The following is a 23776-nucleotide window of genomic DNA, read 5'->3' as shown; positions in this document are numbered from 1 at the left end:
AATCCCACTGGCTCCTTCTCTAGAAAACAGGTTGGATGGCTCTGCTTATTGCACCACAGTCTCATCTGGCTGGTGACAGAGTTCACCGGATAACTCGGTGACGTGTGTGTCCCAAATTTCATGGCTCAGTGCCCTTAGCCAGACTTTCAGGGTTTCCATCCTTTTGCCCAAATCCCTTTCTGGTCTCATCTCCCATGATTTTTCTTCATATGTTCAGCATATGGAATTCTGAATGTCGACCATGTGGATCCCCTCCCCCACTGCCACTGTGCCTTCCCTTGTGGTCTTCCTCACTCTTGGATGCCCCCTTATCCCCCTCTTCTTCCCACCTGCTTCCCATGCATTATTCTCCTGCTCTGAGCCCTAAGGGCCATGAAGACCTCAAGGTTCTGCCCAAACCTCTGGTCCTCTCTTGTCTGGATATTTGCTCATGTGGTACACTCCAGCTGGGTGAGCCCCTTCCCTCCCCACTTCTCTTCTCTGTGCTCCACAGACTTTTTTCTGAGCCTCTCAGGGAAAAATGATCTTTTCTCTGTTGACCGCACCCCCCCACCCCAGCAGTTAACTTTAAAGTTGGCATTAGCATGCTCTCCCTTGTCTTATGTGTACACTTTACTCCACAGGTCCATCCAGAGAAGCAGCCATATCTTTTTTTTTTTTTTTTTTTTTTTGCGGTATGCGGGCCTCTCACTGTTGTGGCCTCTCCCGTTGCGAAGCACAGGCTCCAGACGCGCAGGCTTAGCGGCCATGGCTCACGGGCCCAGCCGCTCCGCGGCATGTGGAATCTTCCCAGACCGGGGCACGAACCCGTGTCCTCTGCATCAGCAGGCGTACTCTCAACCACTGCGCCACCAGGGGAGCCCCTATGCAGCCATATCTTATATGTCTTGTACCCTAGAGTAACTTGCATGTTATAGGTGTTCAATAATATATAATGAATAAATGAAAAGATCAGGGCATAAGGGATGTGTGCAAAAGGCTGGGGTGCAGGTAGGGGAGACAGGTCTGCGTCTTTACCTTGGCCAGGTGGGCTGGGTATCCTGTGAGCTGAGGGGAGCACCTCCTTCCACTTCCCCATCCTAATCCCCCACCCCGCTCACAAATCCTCACCTACACTCAGAGTGACTCTCAGGATTATTTTTCAACAAGGGAACAGGAAGGCCTGATTCATCATGACTTAGGAATGGCTTGTAGGATAGGCTGGGGACCCAAACCACACGTATTATACATTTCAAAATGTATTATGACATATATATATATATATATAAAACTGAAGAACTAGCAGGTAGCTATCTTTTTGTTTCCATTCCAATTTGATCGATAGGCAATGCATGTAAGAGGAAAAATATCCCAACAGCAGAGAAATTTTCAGGCAAGTCTTAAGATAATATTATTTTTTAAAGTGATGTCAATGCTATAAAACAAAGAAAAAAAGATCTGTGTGTATGCTTAACGATTTCACATTTTTGCCTTCCAGGAGACGGAGCTGTTAGATCTCAGCCTTGTCAAAGATGCCAGATGTGGGAAACACGCCAAGGCTCCCAAGGTAGGAAGTGGAGTGTAGTATGCACACCAGCTGCTGCCTTGATTATTTAGCTGTGTCCTGGTATCAATTAATTGCCCCAGTTAAAAGTTTCTCTGTTGTAGATGTTATAAAACGCAATAAAACAGCCAGTCCTTTCAGAGATCAGTATGCTCTAAACACTACCATTTTTGTTAAAAGACGGAAACAACGAGCAAATATAGAGGCAGTTGGACATGGGGCTTGCTTTATGCCCTCACATCTTATTTTTGTTTTGGAAAAAAAAAAAAAAAAGCAATGCCCGAGTTACTGGGTAATTCTAAATATTCAAAACGTGCTTAAAAGTATTTGAAAAATTCCTTGAGCCTCGTGAGCATACGTGAACTAACCTTTTAGACAGATAAACAAGACCCTTTAGCTCAAATGCTTTGCAGTTGGAATCATTCCATCCATAAAGCCAGAGAGTGTCAGATCTTTCTGCAGATGTTCCTAGTGAACACCCGCAGACTTTGGGATCAGTTATGTGGAATGTCAACTAGCTTGGGTTTGAAAAACTTACTGAAGAAATATCTAAAGCAGTGTTTGCAGTTTATTTAGTTTTGGAAGATGGTTTAAAAATGTTGAATATGGGACTTCCCTGGCTGTCCAGTGGTTAAGACTCTGTGCTTCCACTGCAGGGGGCATGGGTTCATTCCCTGGTCGGGTAACTAAGATCCCGCATGCCATGCGGTATGGCCAAAAAAAATTATTGAATAAAACATACATATATTTTAAAAATTTAGATTGTCTGGTAGGGTATAGTAGCAAGATGTGTTGACTTGCCATCAAAGTGGGAAACTGCTCTTTATTTAAGTTTTAGTACTTTAAAGACTTCTGTAGCACAGAGAATATTGGCAAATAGGGAAGTACAGGTGCCATTCAGGGACACTTGCCTCCTTCCATAATTGATATAAAACTAGCGATTTTCTATTTGAGTATCTACCTGCAACTTTTGTTTTATTCCTTAAAAAGTCAAAACACTTTCTTTGACATCAAAAATTAGCTGTTGCTGTGGAGATGCAGGAAGGGAAAAAGTCACCTACAATGATTATTCTTCAGATACCTAACAGTGCAGTAGTTGCTGGCAAATTTTGTCATAGAGCAAACAGGCAAATACTGCTTTTATGGCTGAAGGGGTTAAGATGATCTACAGGAAAATGTGGAAAATGAAAAGAGAAAAAAATCAGAATTATTTTCAAGAGGGTTTCTATAAGTGTTTCATGTGAAAACGGCCCATTATTTACATTCATCTCTTAGTAATACAATGATATTTCATTGGTTTGGTCTTTTGGTTTTATATCAAGCTTATCATCTTTAATGCTTTGTTGATGATTCAAAATTGTTCAATTTTCAGGGTAGAAAACAAATTTTTTTCTTCTTCTCTCAACAACATTTCAGCCAGGTTTCATGTAAGCCTGTTGTGGATAGTTCTGAGAACTGTATTGATAACAGTTATAAAGTTTGTCTTTCAACGCAAGTTTATTGGCCTAACTTGAAGTTTCATTGTCAGTATTGGTTAAAGACAGTTGCCTACCCTCTATCAGACCCCCTTTGTTTCTGGACTTAGGGAATTCAAGTCAATTCTTCTGACACATGGAGACTGGCTTTCAGGTTTGACTCTTTTACTGCAGCCCACAACCTGCTTATCAGTTAAGTGTTTCATTTGCGTACGTGGTTTGATAAATGTCTGTTGAATGATGAGAAATGAACAGAACTAGGGTGTGTACTCTGCTCAGTTGATAAACCACTATTAGATTCTAAAAGGCTTCTATTGAGGACAGATTTCAACACTCAGAGTGCTCTGGCTTTTACTGTTTTTTTCCACTAAGATTTGCTTTCTCTGTGGACTATCCATGTTCTTGGTTTTTTTTCACTTCCTATTCCTTGCTGGGGTTCAAGCACCTCAATCTATTTTAATATTTTCAAAGCCGGATTCTGTCACATGTTACCTGTGTGAAATTCCTGAGACTTCTTCCTCGCTGGCTAAATAGTGATAATACTAATGCTACTACTTATAAATGACTACTTCATATCATTGCTGTAAGGATTAAATAAAATAATTCATTGGCAAAGATTTAGCAGAGAAGTTCTCAAATTTAAGAGCTTGTAGAATTACCTGGAGAGCTTTAAAAAAAGGCTGATTCTTGTTGTCTACTTCCAGAGATGCTACAAGAATCTAATTAAATGTGCAATGTGGCATCAGGGTTTTGAAAAGTAAATTTGCCACAAAATTTGAACACTGCTGCCTGAACTCATCACCACTATATAGTAAGCACCCATTCAGTAGTAGCCACTGTTGTTGGTATTATCATCATTATTTTTGTATTTATTATTATTAAAATTACAATTCAGATTTTCAGGAAGTCAGATTCATTTCACTCAACTTGGAAAAGTTGCTGTTATAAAGAGAGATTGGAGCAGGGGCTTGGCTGAAAGGGGCTTGGTGGATGGACAGGCAAGAAAGAATTAGGTATTAATGCCAGTTCTAAAATCTTTAAGTTGCAAAAGAAAACCTTGGCTTGAATTGGATAAATAAAAAAGATAATTTATTAAAAAATGATTGGAATGTATTGAACAATTCAGTGGAATTTCTGGGTTTAGATGAAGTCACATTCAGCTGCTCAAAAAATTGTCACCAAAGAATAGGTGCCTCTTTCTCTCACCAAACTGGCTTCCAAGGTGCTGGAAGGGATTCCCTTTCCATCCTCAGGGTCCCCATGGTGGCCACCTCTGCACACCATCCCTGGCAGCTCCCAGCTTCCCACGTGGCAGCAGTTCTATGTGGCAGGAACCAAAAGAGAAGCTAGTTTCCTCCAGAGTATTCCAGAATGATTGCAGCATAGCCACCTCATAGAAGGGGGCATATGGACCGGAGGAGGAAAACTAAATAAGAGGGGACCATTGTGTTGGCTAGAACAGAAGCAGCAGGACAATTACAAAGTGTAAAGACACCAACCAATATGGAGTGAGAAAAGCTTGGGGACTTAGGACAAGAAGGCAATGTAATATGAAGACAGATTGAGTGGAAGACTTTCTGCGGGGGTTTATAGATCAGAGAGGAAGGCGGAACATGTGTGGAGCAGATACTATTTATCAAAACACCCAGGCACCCTGCAAATATTTATCTGTGTATTCATATTATTTTTGTTTTTCACAGCATCTCATTATATAAAAATTCACAATCTAGTTGAAGATGAACTGTTTTCTATGCCTGCTGTGATTTGAAATAACATTTATAGGACATGAAAAAGCTTCTACGTGTTGCCCCATTAATGAATTTTAAATGTAGACTCCCAATGCAATGCATACGATTCCAGATCTGCTTTTCTGTACACAGCTTTTGTTCAAGTTATCAGTTTTGAAATTTCTCACTGGAGAGAAATTGGGAGATTTTTATCCAAAAGGAAAAATCACAGTAAAAAAATCTTATCCTTTGAAATCTAAAATGTATTTATGTTTCCTTTCTTGCTCTCTCCGTTGTCTCCCCTTCCACCTTCCCTACCTTGCCGTCCCCCCTCCCGCCCCCAGGTTTATGAAGCACATGTAAAGAGAAAGGTTCTGTGTTATATACATCTTGTCTATGCCATATACACATGCTCTCTGGATCTTCATTTCAACAGGATCTTTGCTTTTAAAAGGAGTGTTTATCGCTGTGGTTTCTGATCTGTTAGTGACATAGCATTAACAAAATGAATTAGGCCTAACTAGAATGAAAAATATCAGTGTCTTGTGCAGAGCAAGTTTTCTGATACTTTTTTTTGTGTGTGTGAGTGTATGTTCTAGAACACAACAAGAAGTGTATTTTTTCTATAGGCTATCCCAGAAAGTTTTCAGCAGCATTTCTGAATGCATTTCTGATAAAGATAGTTTCTTTATCTTCAGGATTCTTAGGAATTATTTCATCCTTAGGAACGTTGAAAAGTAGATGGGACTAAGAAAGTGGAGATGTGGTTTTGGGTGCCCACTCTGCCATTAACGAGGTTAAGTTGTTCTTTCTATCTGTGCCTCTACTTCCTCATCTATGAAATGGGTGTCGGGGAAGCACAGGATTTTAGGTGTGTAAGTCTTGTTAAGTATTGATTCCAACTTTTAAGGGCAGTTAATCAAGCCAAGGCACTCCCTCTTACAGATTATAAAACATGTCCAGCAGGTTTACATGACCTAAAACTTCTTACTTTGGTCATAGCAAATCAGGTGAACTTAAGAAAAAAAGTCAGGTAACATTTGAACCAAGATAAGGTCTTATGCAAACAAAAAGAAAAGAAAAGAAGAAAGACATGTCAAATTTTTCATATGAACTTCTTGAAAGTTCTAGGTTTGCTTTGGATTCCTGAGGAGGTAATACCACAGTTACAGAGGCCCTCCCAGATTTTAGTCCATGATCAAGTCTCCATATGCATGCAGCAGTATCACTAAAAAATCTGTCTATGGTAGTACTTTCAAACTGTATTTTGTGCAAAGAAAACTGCTTCTTTTGCTTAACTGACAATTACCTAGTTCCTCCTATCGGTAAAAGGCAGTGTATTTCAAGTGTGTGATATTAATTTGAACACAAATACCTTGTATATATCCAGGTCACAATTAAATTCTAGGTGGTACAGGTACTCCCTACTTTTCGAAAGTTCACTTTACACCACTGCATTTTTTTCAAAAGGCCTACATTAGTATGTGTTTTAGCTAAATGAAAGAAATCTGAAGAGGATTTTCACTTTTACAAAATATGGCGAAAAGCAGAAAAATAGCATTCAGCTTTTGTCTGCGGCAGAGGAGCGCTTCTAGAGGTAAGCCTTGAGCGGGGCACCGCCAAGCTCCTTTCCTGGGAACGGTACTCAGCATCAAGCTGAGAAAACTGAGAAAAAGCATAGATGCTCACAGCTTTGTGCCGTGTCTGTGAGCATCTATGCTTTTTCTCAGTTTATTTTGTGCCTCCCTTAGCAAGATGTGCCCTAAGGTAATTGCTTCTTCACTTTATGCCATTTCAGCTTGTGAAAACTTTCACAGGGGTGCTCTACTTTTCGATAATGGGGGAAATCTGTATATACTATCACCACAATCACATAAGGTAGATTAGAGTAAAACTAAATTTTAAAAGCTGAACAGGTTTTGTTTTCCTAATCCTTATATAAAAATGATGGTTTTTCAATTTCATCATTGTTTTGACGACATTGAGTACCTGTTTCTGCCAGGCACTGTTCTGGGCACTAGAAAAACAGCAATGAACAAAAAAGACAAATAACTCTGTTCTCATCTAACATTCCTTTTCGGAGTAGGGAAGAGGTGGTAGTGGTAAACTGACTTTCAAAAAAAGAGAGAGAAAGAAAGAAAAAGGAAGGAAGGAAGGAAGGGAGGGAGTGGAGAAAGAAGGAAGGAAGGAAGGAGGGAGGGAGGGAGATGGAGGGGAGGAAGGAAGGAGGGAAGGAAGGAAGGAAGGAAGGAAGGAAAGAAGGAAGGAAGGAAGGAAGGGAGATGGAGGGAAGGAGGGAAGGAGGGAAGGAAATCCCTGGTTTGTTGTGTTTCCTGGTTTCCTTTGGGTGAATATTCCGAACCTGATGGGTTTCAAACCACACTCTGACATTACCGAGAGTTGGAAAGCAGTGTACACCACAGCCTTCAGCCCTGTGAGCAGGCTCCCTCCAGCACTGCTCTGGGTGAGGGAAACATAACTGATAAGTCCCACAGAGACAAATAAAACAAGGACAGGAGACCATAGACCATGAGTGATAAAGAGGCTTCTTGTTTTATTGAGCCCTAGTGAGTAAGTTCTCTTGATAAGATGAGATCATATAAGCAGAGACATGAATTAAGAGAAGGAGAAGCATTCCAGGCAGAGAGGGCACAGCAAGAGCAAAGGCCCTGAGGTAGGAACAAGTTTGGCGTATTTGAAGAACAAATATGAGGCCAGTGTGGCTACAGTGGAGTGCAGCAAAGAAAGGTGAAAGTCAGAGAGGTGGCTAAGGGCCACATTATTTTGGGCTTCATAGGCCATGCTGATGATTTTGGCTTTTCCTCTGAGAGACATGGGAAGGGATCTGAATGTTCTGAGCAGAGGAGAGACAAAGATCTGACCTAGCTTTTAAAAGCATCACTGGCCACAGCCTTGAGAACAGACCACAGAGGACAAAGAAAAAAGCAGGGAGACCAACTAAATGGCTGTTGCAAATATCCTGGTCAGTGTTGATGATGAATTTTGACCAAAAGGTGTAGAAAAACACCAAAATCTGAATATGTTTTAAAGGCAGAACCACAGGATTTGTCAATGCTGGATGGGAAGTATGGGGAAAAGAAAGGATTCAAGAACAACTCTGAGTGCTTTGACCTGGGAAAGTGGGAGAATTGAGTTGCCATATCCTGAGATGGGAAGGAAGAAGCACATTTAAACAGAAAAATTCAGCTTGGTTTTTGGATATTTAAAGTTTGAGATGCCTATTAGACTTCTATCTGATATCATATTTGGATCTACAAATCTGGAGGTCAGGGGAAATGGCCATGGAGTTATAAATAACTTTGATTCTTTAAAGCTCAAGGCCAAGGGAGGTCTCCTAAGGAACGTAGGTGTCCAAGAAAGTTCTGATATCTAAACCCTGGGACCTCCAGCATTTAGACTTTGAGGAGATGAGGAGGAACCAATAAAAGAGACTGAGACTGGTATATTCCCCCAAAGAATGGAAAGCAGGAACCTTAAAGATACTTGTATATCCGTGTTCATAGTAACATTACTTACAATGACCAAAAGGTGAAAAAACCCAAATGTCAATCAGTAGATGAATAGATATACAAAATGTACTAGATACATAAAATGGAATATTATTCAGCCTTAAAAATGAATGAAATTTTAACACAGGCTACAACATGGGTAAACCTAGGAGAAAGTATGCTAAGTGAAATAAGCCAGACACAAAATGACAAACATTATGTGATTCCACTTATATGAGGCAGCTAGAGTACTCAAATCCATAGAGCAGAAAGGAGAATGGTGGTTTCCGGGGCTGGGGGCAGTGGGTAGGGGGCGTTACTGTTTACTGGGGACAGAATTTCAGTTTGAGACGATGAAAGGCTCTGTAGATAAATGGTGGTGATATTGTGCAACAATCTAAATTAATGTCAGTAAACTGCATCACTTGACAACCATTAAAATGATAAATTTATGGTATATATATTTTGCCACAATAAAAAAAAAAGAGAGAGAGAGAGAGAGACTGAGAAGGAACAGCCAGTGAGGAGGGAGGAGAATCAGAAGAGAGCATATCTTGGACACCTAAAGAAGTATTTCAAGAAGGAGGGAGTTGTCATTTGGGTAAAATGGTGGAATTTCCTTCTAGTCTTTTTTTTTTTTCACTTTTACATACTTGTAACTTTATTGAGATACCATTTTATATATGCTTTAAATGTTTTCCCTATATCAATAGCATCAAATAGGTTATTTATTTAAGGGCTGTCCAATCTTCAATAGCTCATCATAGAATCTGGATGCCAATATGTAAATCTCATAATGAGCTGTTATTTGGATGTTATACAACAGTGGTTTCAATGAATCATCCATGAGTACTGGAGTTGTGCTTTATTTACTGTCCCCCTTTGCTGATTATAAGCTATTTCCCTGACTTTGAACAGATTTCACCATTGTGTGAAGCCGCAGTCATAAAATTTGGTGTAGATATTTGAGGTTTACTAAAGAATAAGAAAACCCTTTATACAACAAAATAAAGGTTTCTCTCTCTTTCCACTCAGTTGCTGAGGAGATTTACCTTCAGCCCATAATCTTGGTTCCAACTGTTTCTTAATTTACCTGACATGGTGCAATAGCTGATTTGGGGGTGTGGGGTGTGCATTTGTTGGGGTCATTTTGTTTACATAAATGTTTATTTACATCTTTACAAAATGGAGAAAAATAGGGCTAAAAATCCACAGAATTATCAATGTATGTGTAATGGTTTTGACAACTATTCACATTTATCTCCAGATGTAAATTATATGGCATAGTTCCTTTTTCATGTTCATTAAATTCCATAGATGTCAGTGGTTTCCTTGGAAACGAAAACCTTTATATAACTAGTTGGAGATTTGGTAGCAGAAATATCAGGATGCTGAGGGGGGTAAGGAATGGTTCCCTTAGTAGATCTTTGCTTTTAAAACTCTTCTGTCTTTTCCACCTGCCCCTCAACCTCATGGCTGTTCAATAGTGAACAAGAGAAGATTTTTAAAGCTACCATTAAAGTATGAATATCTTCTCTAACGGTTAAAAACTTTTAACCTTTTTATAAGCAATCACAGCTAAGCTAAGTCTTGTCTGGGATGTTGATATAAATTCCCAAATTTGAGAAGGCATTGGATTGTCTCTTATCAACAATTAAATCTGAGCATTTGAGTGATGCCGCCATTACTCAGTATATATATATATATATATATGTCCATCTGTAAAATATGGTGAACTAAACATGTGTATGGCTGAATAAAGATTCCATTTTACTTTTTATAATAACAAGCATCTGTCTTAGTATCTACTGCCACAGAGTTCAAAAGGCCCCTGAAGAGTTGTGGAAGGGGAAGGGAGAGGCCACAGTTCTGGCAAAGGTTAATAGTAGGTGAAAGACATGGCAGCTAAGAGCATTCTCACGATGGCCAGAGTGGACCCCTTGTTGAAGACAGGATTAGTTCCATGCGGTAACTAAACCCCAGGTCTTTTCAGAAGGTTCTGACTCATTCTATCACTGCTTTTATCTGCTGTAATTTCAATCTAAATCCAATCTGTTTTACATACAATGGTACAGAGTTGCATTTTGGAAACATTTCTCAATTTTAATTCTTTTGAATGAAATAATACGCCACCTTGTGGATATACTTGATATTAATTTCTTAAGTTAATTCAAAATAGTGAACTGCTCTCTAAGCCAGGGTTTTCAAACTTTGGTTCTAATATAGAGATATGAGAGGCACCCGAGGAGTTTTTAAAATCTTGATGTCCAGGCCACATCCCTATCAATTAAATCAAAATGTCTGATGTGGGGCTTAAGCATCGCTTTTTTCTTTAAAGCTCCCCAGCGATCCCTGTGTTTAACCAAGTCTGAGAACCGTTGCCCTCCTTAAATGGATGTTTCTCTTTTTAAAATAAGGACTCTATGCAGTAAGGCATTGAGAACTTTCCTACAATATTCTCTTGTCAAAAGGACTACTTTTCAGTCTAGTCTTCCTTCTCAACTTGCCCAGCTATACTTAATATAATAAGTGTGCCATAGTACTTGTATGAGAGTTTTCCAGCTGCCATAACAAAGTACCAAAGACAGGGTGACTTAGACAACAGAAATTTATATTCTCATCATTCTGGAGGTTTGACGTCTGAGATCAGGTGTTGCGGCAGGCTTGGTTTCTTCTGAAGCCTCTCTCCTTGGCTTGTAGATGGCTGTCTTTTCCCTTTGTCTTCACATGGTCCTCCCTGTATACCTATCTGTGTCCTGGTTTCCTCTTCTTATAAGGACCCCAGTCATATTAGACTAGGGCCCACCCTAATTACCTCATTTCAATATAATTAACTCTTTAAAGACTTTATCCTCAGATATAATCACACTCTGGCAGGGGCAGTTAGGGATTCAACATATGAATATAGGTGGGGGGAGCACAACTCAGCCCATAACAGTATTTTCTCACTACATTACAAAGGATTATTTCACAATAGATCTAATATAAATAAGTAGATTTTTTTCTTTATAATCAATAGTCAAAGTGGATATAAATGTGTAGCTGGAATCATTTCAGAAATAGATATTATTTATTGCTTTTACAGAGGACCTTTATTGCAGCTTATGATTTTTTTTGTTTCATCAGCACATTCATACCCATTCTTCTATACCCCAGACCCCCAGTAAGTGTCTTTGCACATCTAAGTGCCTAATATAGTGTAGTCATTATGTGTACAAGCTTTTGGGTCAGATGCCCAAGGCTCAAAGCCAATTACTAGCTGTATAACTCAGGAGGTTATTCCATATCTCTGAGATTTAGTTGCCCCATTTGAATTATGGAAATAATCTCTATGTTTATCTTATCTGGTTACTATAAGGACTCAGCATTACAATGCATGTAAAGCCCTTAACACAACTCTCATGTCTATTATATGTGTTAAATACATTTTAGCTATCATCCTTAATGACTTTTAGTAAGTAAATAAAATGTATAACTGATGCTCATGTGATGTACTGTAGTAGGCAAAAGCAAATTAGAGTTGCATAATTTACCTATTTACAGTAGAACTCAGGCTATGGGTTACTCCACATGAGAGATTTATACTTTTGTAGCTTTACTTAAACCTACCTGTGAAAATCTATTTTTATATATTAACTGTAGGAAACTCAAAACACATTTATCTTTGCAGCCAAACCACTGTCCACAGTGAACTATCACAGCAACCCATTGTACTAAGATTTACAGTTCTTATTTAGAAAACTGCCTAGATTTGCAAAGAGTTAAATAGATATTCCCAACAATCAGAATAATTTTAGAGCAATTTACTTTCAGTTAAGAACATGTTGGTAAGTTTTTCTGCACAATGAAACCGTTGAAGTAAAATTGGAAACACTGTTTGGAAATGGAAGACCAAACTTAGGGTCAGAGAGACCCAAGTTCAAATCCCAGTGCACATATTAACTGAGGGATCCCAAGAAGGTTTCTTAGCTTCTCTGTGGGAATAATACCCACTAGATAGGGTTGTCTGGTAAGTTGGAATATAGTTGGTAACAAGACACACATCCTAATATCGGACACACTTTAGGAGCTCACTCCTTGTGACTTAACTGCCTACCTGCCTTGGGTTCAATGTTGGTTTTTTCTTCTTAGCACTCAGTGAGTCTGATGGGTAATTAAGCATATATATTACTTGAGCTACCTTCTTGTTGGAGATTAGGTTCTAAAGTATTTTTCATGTAATTTGACACGTGTCCAACAGGGAAAGAAACTGGATTGTGATTTGACTCATGATATAAGAGAAGAAAAAGTTGGGGGAGTAAAAGGAATGTTTATGACTACCATGGAGTCATTGTGAGAATTAAATGATGCATATACCTGAAATGGCTTCGCCAGCCACAGTGTGCTATATAGTAATATTAATTTGTGAGCAGCTTAGTATAATGGAAGGAATTTAAGAATATGTACTAGGTCTTACTGTATAGCACAGAGAACTATATTCAAAATCCTATGATAAACCATAATGGAAAAGAATATGAAAAAAGAATGTATATATATGTATAACTAAATCACTTTGCTATTCAGCAGAAATTAACACAACATTGTAAATCAACTATACTTCAATAAAAAATAAATTAAAATAAAAAAGAATATGTACTAGAAATTCATTTTTATCATCCTTCAATGGAAAATGGCTGAAAATTCCTGAATTCCTTCTATTTACCACAAAAGCATAAAATCCCAGATTGCGGACTTGGAATATGATACCTAACACACAGTAAGGTATTTTCATGAATGAAATAATACTTTCACTGTAGTTTTTCTCGTTCCTTGATGTGAACACAATTAACATTCTTAGCTGTCTAAAATGTGAAATTTCAAGTGCCTGAAGAAATAGCCTTGGTTTTATGTAAAGAGTGACATTTAAAAGACAAAATAACGTAGTGAAATATTTGCTACTTCATAGATCTTTGTTAAGGGCAGAAATAAAGTTTTCTAAGGCTACAGAACTTAACATCCATAGAGATTTATAGGAGATGGAATAGCCTAGCTAATTAAGCAGAATATGTGTTGTTTGCCTGTGAAACAGGATCATTGGTTCTAACAGGTCAGAAAATTCACATTTCAGTCTCACACAGCAACACATTTTCTCCGTGCCATCCAGATGTTTCTTGATACTGTAATTTGTATTCGAGCTTTACCGATTTCAGGAAAGACCAGTGCAGCTGGAAGAAGAGCTTGTTGGTCACTATTGGCTGTGAATGGATGTAATGTGAAGATGATTCACTTTATTTTCTCTTAGGGACAGAGAAAACTTTAAAAAAATAATTAACTCAGTATTTCTCTGAGTTCCTTGGAATACTAGCAGTTGTTATGAGATAGAAGTGTCAGATAAGTTTTGTAGATGTTGTTTCTTTACTACAGGACTTCTCAGAGCCTATGATGTGTTAGACATGGATCGGGGCCATATTCCTTTTTTTTTGGACAACAGGCCCCTTTGTCAAGCATATCTCATAGAACTACTGTTCTGCTGAATTAGCTTTGGTGAATGTCTCTATAGTCAGTTCTTATGAAGTTAATCATACTCCATATTGGGACTGGAACACCAGTTTAATAGTGGTGCTTGTTCCTACAGTAATGCAGATACCTAATTAGAGATGTTTAAAAACCAAATTCTTGAATGATCTAAACTATATTTTTACCTTTCTTTAGGTAAAAATCCCTTGATGATATACAATTGAATTTTATCTCGTATCATATCATGTATTGCTTTTAATTTTAAACTTTATTAGCATTACCCCACTTTTTTTTTTTAACATAGACCTTGGTTTATGACAGAAGGTCATCAGCATTGTCAATACCTCATTTAAAACACAAGAGTTTAATTTATTTCCACAGTATCTGGGATGTAGTTTGGCATTTAGGCCAGCTTAATGCATGGTGCAATGCTAGGGTGTGATTCCAGGTCTACTGATAATTCTGGGGATCAGTTTCCTACAGCTTTACATCTTATCATTTGTTTTAAACTGATACCACTTAGATTTTTGGAAAGATCTGAAGTCAAGATAAAGCTTGAATTGAGGTTAAATTAAAAGTAAGTAAGAGTTGGGCTTCCCTGGTGGCGCAGTGGTTAAGAATCTGCCTGCCAATTCAGGGGACACAGGTTCGAGCCCTGGTCCAGGAAGATACCACATGCCTCAGAGCAAGTAAGCCCGTGCGCCACAACTACTGAGCCTATGCTCTAGAGCTCATGTGCCACAACTACTGAGCCTGCGTGCCACAGCTACTGAAGCCTGTGTGCCTAGAGCCCATGCTCACAACAAGAGAAGCCACTGCAATGAGAAGCCCGTGCACTGCAACGAAGAGTAGCCCCTGCTCGCCGAGCTGTTGTACACAGCAGCGAAGACCCAACACAGCCAAAAAAAAAAAAGTAAGTAAGAGTTACTTGGGGAGCAATAATTTTTAAAACCATCGCTTCTTCCTGGTTCCCTTATGGGTGTGTGTGTGTGTGTGTGTGTGTGTGTGTGTGTGTGTGTGTAGTTGGGAGCAGGGGGAGGCACTGCTGATTCTCTGATCACATGAATTGACTTTAATGCTCTGAAAATGAGGCTTTAACTCTGTAACCTCGTGTTAAAGGGACAGCAGTCGTTCAGAGCCCCAACCAGTGTTATCTTAGTGGCCACAGTCAGTCATCAGTTTCTTCATATCTTGATTTCCTTATTCATAAAATGAAGTTCATAATACTATTTCTCAGGGTTGTTGTGAGGATTAAAGGCCATAATATATGTTTCATAGTCAGGGCTCTGTAACTGTAGCTATCGTTATCCCAAAAACTAAAGGCCATTGGCACATACGTTTAATAGACTTGAACTCAGGGTCATTATTTGACAAATTAGACTCTTTCCTTGATCAGCTATAGTTTCAATTTTTTCCTTTAGATACTTACATTTGCCATCTATATTATGCAGTCTTTTCACTTTCTGGCAGTTTTCAATTTTAATCATATCTTGAACAACATTTAAAAAAAGAACTTTGCTCATTATTCATATTTCAAATATCTAATTTTTAAATTGAACATTTCCTTACAAGAAGTTTTCAGGATTTGTAATATCTGGTCAAAAATTGCCAAGCATAACTTTTCTTTTTACAAATATTAATTAACAATTAAATTTCATTGTTTTTAGTTGAAATTAAGTATGTCCTTTTGTATCTGTGCATGAATTACATTTGCTTTCATCCTTAGAGTACCTTAGTGTGAATTTAATAAAGAAATTTCATGGGTTGGGACATACACAAAGATCTGAGAAATTAACTATTGACTTGATTATTTTTGCCATAGGTAAACCCCTACTGTCTAAAATAGGAATTAATGAGCGAGATTTATTTTTTGTTGTTGGGTACTCTGAAAACATGCTTCTATATTAAGTTCCACCCATGCAGTTTTATTTAAAGATTAAATAATTTAGAAGGCATTGTCTACATATTTTACTTACAAATATGGATACCAGATGAAAATCTAAATAAAATTAAGATCTCATGTTAGTTTTGTCTCACACATATGCTTAAGTATGTTGAATAGCTGAAAACTGAAAATCAACTTCTCCATTTACACATTTTTAAAGTCAACAATGCTTTCAAATAAATTATCAATGTACAATATTGAAAAAGAAAAGCTCTTAGAACATCAGAAATTAAAAGACGATTGAGTGAGGTATTTCATGAGTTAGTGGTTGATGGAAATTTTGGAAAGTGTGTTAAAGAATAAATTGTGTCACTAATAGCAGACTAGACTGGATATCTAATTTTGTGGCTACCTGCTCAAAATTTCATGGTTCCTGTTGATAATTCTTAGTCAAATAATTTATTTGAAGGATACTGTAGAGCATTTGAAATACTGTAGAGGTATGACTAGAGACCTTATTTTTTTCCATGAAAAAAAAGAAAAGTAAATTATTATTCCAGTGCAAAGATTACAAAAAGTCATATAGATTGATTCTCTGCTCTGTAAATATTTTCCCCAGATACTTGTTTGCTACATTACTCTAAATTCTTTAAGTAAATTCTTACAAATGTTCTAAGAACCAAGAAATTCATCAAGCTTCTTTTAATCACATTTTAAAATGTTCTGCTTTTTAATTTACCAATATTCATGCCCAATTCAAGATTATGAATTGAGAAACTATAAAGTTACAAGAGAAAAATAATATATTGTGCTGAAGGAGACCTTGCCTTTGTAAGTTGAGCTAGTTTCTCTGGCAACAAGATGTTACATGATAAATCATGTATCAAAAACCATATAGTTTTGGAGGCGGTGAGAAGCAGGAAATTCAGGGCTGTCATCTGACTTCAGTCGATGGTATCTTTGCCACAATGAATAAGGTGTGCCCTCGTTAACTCAAGGGCAGAAATTCAGGCTGTGGTGAATCCAAGTCCATTCACAATATTTCCTTTAATCATAACAAAACATATTGCTTTAATCGCATTTGTTGGTATTAGTTGCATGTGGCAAAAATTTCATGCACTATTAATTCTTTTTTTTTTCATGCACTATTAATTCTAACTCTACATTGGAACACTAGAATTATGCCGCCTTGGCTCTAAATAAATCCTCTTGGCTCTGACTGAGAAGAGAAAACCGATTATTTTAGGAGCCAGCCCTGAATTATTGTCTTAATACAGGCTCAGTCACCAATAAAGGGAGCTTGCATAAAGAATAGTTTAAGAACTAGTTGGAGGGGCTTCCCCGGTGGCGCACAGTGGTTAAGAATCCGCCTGCGAATGCAGGGGACACGGGTTGGAGCCCGGATCTGGGAAGATCCCACATGCCGTGGAGCAACTAAGCCCAGGAGCCACAACTCCTGAAGCCCACGGGCCTACAGCCCGTGCTCCACAACAAGAGAAGTCACCGCAAAGAGAAGCCCAGGCACCGCCCCCGCTCTCCACAACTAGAGAAAAGCCCACGTGCAGCAACGAAGACCCAACGCAGCCAAAAAAATTAAATAAATAAAATTTTAAAAAATTACAAAAGAAAAAAAAGAACAAGTTGGAGAAAGTGATGGAAAGGGATTCTGTCCTCAATTTTGGCAACATTGAAGCTATTACAAAAAATTCCTTTGAAAAAATACTTAAATTGCCTTAAAGCTTGAATAATTCCAAATACGCAAAAGAAAAACCGGGTCATGTGTTTATCTTCCAGAAGATCACACTGTGTTCATCTATTCATTTGCATACATGACATAGTAAAGTTCTTTTATTTAACATAACAGCTTAAGTACAGCCATGGTGCTAAATATCTTTTTTCATATTTATCACTTATATGGCTGAATAATAATCCATTGAAATCACGTGAATATTTACCATCAATTTACTATTGAATAGTTACACAATTTCCATTTTATTTTTATTATAAGTAACTTTGAAGCAAACATCTGTCATTTTGCATTTTTCTTCTCTGTTGTTATTTTCTTAAATTGTAGTCCTAGCAATGGAATTACTTGTTCAAATTCATCTGATTTAATGCACTATCATAGGGTTCTTCCTCATTTTCTCTCCTTAGGGCACCCTGTGGGGTGGCCATGCACTCCCTGGTGTATAGCCAAGGAGGGAACTCCATATTGGTCCTGGGGATCTTTTTCATTCTTTTATACGGTGGTATATTATTCCACCGCATAGTGTACTGTAGTTTATTCAAACAGTCTTATGTGGATGAACATTTAGGTTGTTTCCAATATTTTACTGTGCGTATGAGGCTGCAATTTAAAAAACAAAACAAAACAGAAAACAGCTCTATGTATGTCTTGTCATACATATCTAGAGGTTCAGTTTCAGGGTAAATTCCTAGGACTGGTTATTTTGCTAACTTTTCCTTCATAGGATTTTTGCTTTGTTTCGTTTTGTTTTTATCATTTTCTATTCCCCCTGCAACGTATAAGATGATCTTTGCCCCCTCACCCCCAGCCTTAACACAAAGTATACTGTCAAGTTTTAGATTTTTGTCAGTTTGGTAAGAAATGCTATCAGTATACTTTTAACTTGCATTTCTCTTACTATGCTTGAAATTAAGCATCTTTTCATGTGTTTAAGAGCCACATGTATTTTTACTATGAACTTCTGTTCATATATTTTGCATTTTTCTACCTGGTCTTGCAGCCTCCTTAATTTTTTTTACAGCTCTTTAGGAGAATTATCTCTTTATCTGTCATAGAGCTGCAAAAATGTTTTCCTGGTTTGTCTTTTGACTTTGCTTATGGTGCTTTTTGCCGTGTAAGTTTTTGTTTGTATTTTTATATAGTCAACTTGTTAATTATTGCTTTTGGATTTTGAGTCACAGAAAGTCTTTTTCCATATCTAGTTTATGAAGAAATTAACCCATAGTTTTTTCCTAGTATGGTTTCATGTTTTTACATTTCAGTCTTGGATAATCTACACGTTTTTTATGTTGTATGTTGTGAGGTATGGATCCAATTTTACCTTTTTCTAACTTGATATCCTTTTATTACAACACTATTTTTTTTAAACATCTTTATTGGAGTATAATTGCCTTACAATGGTGTGTTAGTTTCTGCTTTATAACAAAGTGAATCAGTTATACATATATATATGTTCCCATATCTCTTCCCTCTTGCGTCTCCCTCCCTCCCACCCTCCCTATCCCACCCCTCCAGGTGGTCACAAAGCACCAAGCTGATCTCCCTGTGCTATGCGGCTGCTTCCCACTAGCTATCTACCTTACGTTTGGTAGTGTATATATGTCCATGCCTCTCTCTCGCTTTGTCACAGCTTGCCCTTCCCGCTCCCCATATCCTCAAGTCCATTCTCTAGTAGGTCTGTATCTTTATTCCTGTCTTACCCCTAGGTTCTTCATGACATTTTTTTCCTTAACTTCCATATATATGTGTTAGCATACGGTATTTGTCTTCCTCTTTCTGACTTACTTCACTCTGTATGACAGACTCTAGGTCTATCCACCTCATTACAAATAGCTCAATTTCGTTTCTTTTTATGGATGAGTAATATTCCATTGTATATACGTGCCACATCTTCTTTATCCATTCATCTGATGGTGGACACTTAGGTTGTTTCCATCTCTGGGCTATTTTATATAGAGCTGCAATGAACATTTTGGTACATGACTCTTTTTGAATTATGGTTTTCTCAGGGTATATGCCCAGTAGTGGGATTGCTGGGTCATATGGTAGTTCTATTTGTAGTTTTTTAAGGAACCTCCATGCTGTTCTCCATAGTGGCTATAACAACACTATTTTTTTAAGACCTTCATTTGTCCTAATCTGGTCTTGAGGTGTTTCAATATAATTTAAAAATCGAATTGTATCTTTCTGCAACTTGCTATACACTCGTGCCTAGACCATTTATTATAAAGTCCATTTTTGGCACAATTTATTTAGCAGTCTAACTTTTGTCCTAGTGAGTTGAGATACTACTCTTTTCATATATAGTATTTCCACATGCAACTGAGCCTATTTCTGGACTATATTCTATTTCACTGTTAAGTCTGACTATTAATATATACTGTAATACTTTAAATTCAGATTCTGCAAGGGAAAGGTGGATTCTTAGTCCAGAATAACAACAAAAAATAGAAAGTTATAATTTTTTATCAACCCATATGTCTGCTGAATTTTGCTTTCAATACTATTCTCTCCTTTACTCTTAATCCCTCATGGAAAAATTATTTTTCTCTAAGGCAATTTTTGTTTGTTTCATATATTTTATGTAGCTATGGCATGCCTTTGCTAATTTTAAAAAATTTAATTTTTTTAATTTTATTTTTTAAAATCCTTAGAAAACAAAAACAAAATCATTATCAGTTAAGCAATTGACATTGATATCTTGTAAATTTAACCACGAGGCCCAGGAAATAAAAACAAGAGAACATGTGTGCTTATTCTATCTGTCTTACCAATCTGACTTTTAGAAATCTATGCCATCGTTGAGTTGTCTGATCTATAATTTCTGAGCACGTTTTACTAAAAATAACTCCTGTGCATTATTCATGTTGACAGGCCCTTTAAATAGCCATATAAAACGTGGGAGCAGATTAATGCTGCATCTGCCCTGTGCTTTTTAAGTCTATCAATTGTATGGGATAGAAATCTTACATAATGTCAGAAGTTTTTTACATTCTCCATTGCTTGTGGTGGCATAGTGAAGTACCCGAGCTGCATTATGTGGGTGAAAATGTCACATTTTCTGATTGGATTTTTATCTAAGGAAGGTGAGAGCTGTCAGTTTCGCTTCGTAACTGTTACAACCATGTTCCCGGTTGACTAAGTTTTCTTGTAAAAGAATGTCAGGAATAGCAAATGTCTGTGACCTGTCTATTTGAGTCAGAACTTTTCTTGACAGTGATTACCATTCTTACCATTTATAACCTTTGAGATGTGAAAATTCAAATAATATTAGCCATTTGGGTAGCAGTGCAATTGGTCTAGTTTAATGTACTTAAATTGTTTTTATTTTTGGAAAAAAGTAATTCATGCATCTACTAAAAAGGTAAATTCCAACAGTGTTAAAGTTTATCATTAAAAAGTATACACTTTACCCTCATTTCTTCTGTTCCCTTCCCAGAAACAACAATTCATAGTTATTTCCTTATTTTATTTCCCAGGAAATCTATGCATTTACCAGCCCAATTTAAAAAAATTAAATTCTATATAAATGATGGCACACCATCAAATGTTATTTAAATGCAACAATGTGTCTCAGAAATTAAACCATATTATTACACATATATCTACTTCATCATTTTTTTAGAAGCTATATTTTATTTTATAGGTGCATCAACATTTATTTATTGAGTCATCTCTTAATAGGTATTTTGTTATTTCCACTTTTTTGCTGCTCCAAAAATGCTTCAATATAGATTTATTAAATATATTTTGGGACGTAATATGGGTACATTTGAATTTCCTACAAGTGAAATTCCTGCATCCACATGCATTTAAAATTTTGAAGTATGTTACCATATTGCTCTACAAAGAAATTGGATCTATTTACGCTTCCATCAATAGCATTCAAAATTACCTATTTGTTCACATTCTTACCAGCATGGTGTTTCATTAAAACCTTTTTTTGATTTTTGTAAATATGGTAGATGAAACATCGGTAGCTCTTTATTCTTTAAATTCATATTTCTCCCATTATGAGTGAAGGAAAACCTTTTTCTCCTGTGCAATATATTTATATTGTTTCATATAAACTTTGCCCATTTTCCAATGGATTGTTGTACTTCTTGCTTTATAAGATATTTTGATATATTAAGAGCTGTCTGTCATGTGTTATCTCCAACTTTTTAATTTGACTTTGTGGAATTTTTGCTTTCCAGATATTTTTGGTCATCAGATTTATTAATCCTTTTCTTTATGAGTTTTCAATTTGGAGTGCTACTTATAAAAGTTATCCATTCTAAAATAATAAAGATAATTTTGTGATTTCTTCCGATGTTTTTATGTTTTAATTTTTATGATTGTGTCTTTACACCGTCTGGACCTTATTTTATGACGGTGACAAAGGGATCTTCACTAGTCAGGATAGGCTAAGGTAGTCCCTAATAACAAACAACTGCTCAATGTCAGTGGAAAAACACATCAAAAGTTTCTCTCCTCCTCTGTTTGCTAAAGGTCTGAAACACATTACAAGCTACCCTCAGCAATGTAGGCTGTTTCTCTTTTGAGCTCTGCCATCTCAACAAGAGGACTTTGCTTTTGCTGGGTAAGTAGAAGAGAAACAGCTGGAGAATCAAGAGGGACTTTTCAGTGGGTCAGCCCAGAATTGACACCTGTCCCTCTGCTCACATTTCATTGACCAGATCTAGTCACATGGCACAGCTCAATTGCATGTGGGCTGGGAAATGTAGTCTCCAATATGCCCAGGGAAGAAAGGAAAACTAAATAATAGTGAACTGATAATGTCTACTACAATACCAATTTTATTGAACTCTGCATGGCTGCCCCATTGTCCAACATCAATTATTGCATAATCTATTTCTTTTTCTCACTGATTTGAAATGCTATCCTGATTACATACTGAAAACCTCTGTATATTTCCATTCTTCCCTCTGGTATCATTGACCTTTCTATATATTTTAGACTAGTAATAAAGTGTTTTAATTATTATAGCTTTATAATATATTATTATTTAATAGAGATAGTCCTACTTCATTAGTCTATTTTTTTCATTTATTTTTATTTTCATATGAATTTCAGGAACAATTTATACTATTTTCCAAAAATTTCTGTTGATTATTTATTGGTATTACTTAAATATTTAGATGGATACAGTAACAGTTTATACTTTAGCATACTAAGTATTTCCATCCAAGTAAAGAGTATGTCTTTACTTTTATTCAAGTTGTCTTTTATATCCCTTCTTAATGTTTTCAAGTCTTCATCATAGAGATCATATACATTTAAAAATTGTTTTCCATCATTTTGATGCTGTTCTAAGTAGAGCTTTCATTTACATTTCTAAGTGCCTTGTATTTAATGAAGGAAAACTGATTTGCAGTATATCATTGTATACCCAGGAACTTCACTGAATCTCATTGCAGTATTTTTCACTTGATGTTTTCATTCTGACAGGTGTACAACCATACCCTATATAATAAATGATAATGTTGCCTCCTCATTTCTAAATTTTATATCTAATTTTTCTTTATCTTTGAACTTAAGTTTATGTATTTTGATGATTTGGTAAAGTTCTTATCCCTTTATGTCTGGGCAAAAATTAATCAATATTGTATACAATATCATTTTATTAGATTCTGAACTCTTTTTGAATTAGAACTATCTAATTCAATAAAAAATATTGAATATCTCCCACAGGAAAATCCCTATGATTTGTCCCAAATGATATAACAAGAGAAATAAAACAAAGTCCTTGTTCTCATAGTTCTTATACTTGAAACAAGAAAGCAGCAGGAAGTATGCAAATATCTATAATTCAGATTTAAATGTGGTTAATGATACAATTGGAAGGCAAGGAAGCATTCGGGGTTAACAAGATTTTAATTTTGCCCATTTGGGCTGGGAACTGAGATGTTAGGAATGGGAGAAGATGGGCAAGGCATCACTGCAAAAGTAGCATTTAAATGGAATCTCAATAGATGTTCAGAAAGGAGACAGGAGGTGCATTGCTCAGGTGGCCAGCTGAGATCCAGGGGCCAATCTGGACTCATTTTTGAAGCTTAATTTTATTCAGCACCTAGAATAAATATGCCCATGCACATTCAATATCATTTGGAGACTGCATGTCTGTGGAAATAAGACACTAGTAGCTCATTTGTCTTCAATTGAATGTCCATTCTATTGGAAATTAGGATAATTTCTTTTGTCATTAATTTCATGAGTTCTCTATAATTTATTTTTTTCTTTTCTTTATTTCTTTTTTATACAGCAGGTTCGCAAAGATCGAGAAGATGCAAGGCAGAAATAGAGACACATATTTATAATTTCATTTATTGTTCAGAATCTATCCAAGACTTTGGCTTATAAATCAGGCTTTTTTTTTTTTTTTTTTTTTTTT

At 36.7% G+C, this 23776-nt stretch overlaps 1 protein-coding gene across 1 annotated transcript in view; it reads left to right on the top strand.

Annotated features, from left to right (window-relative positions):
- PLCB1 (phospholipase C beta 1) overlaps positions 1 to 23776 on the top strand; it is a 680716-nt gene that overhangs the window by 231874 nt on the left and 425066 nt on the right. Inside the window, exon 3 of the mRNA XM_024764260.1 lies at positions 1478 to 1546. Within this exon, the coding sequence (XP_024620028.1) occupies positions 1478 to 1546 (69 nt within the window). The remainder of the gene's footprint in view (positions 1 to 1477; positions 1547 to 23776) is intronic.

This window comes from Neophocaena asiaeorientalis, unplaced genomic scaffold (assembly GCF_003031525.2).
Source record: "Neophocaena asiaeorientalis asiaeorientalis breed wild unplaced genomic scaffold, Neophocaena_asiaeorientalis_V1.1 scaffold400, whole genome shotgun sequence".
Lineage (NCBI taxonomy): Eukaryota > Metazoa > Chordata > Mammalia > Artiodactyla > Phocoenidae > Neophocaena > Neophocaena asiaeorientalis.
This window is presented reverse-complemented; position numbering and strand designations above follow the sequence as displayed.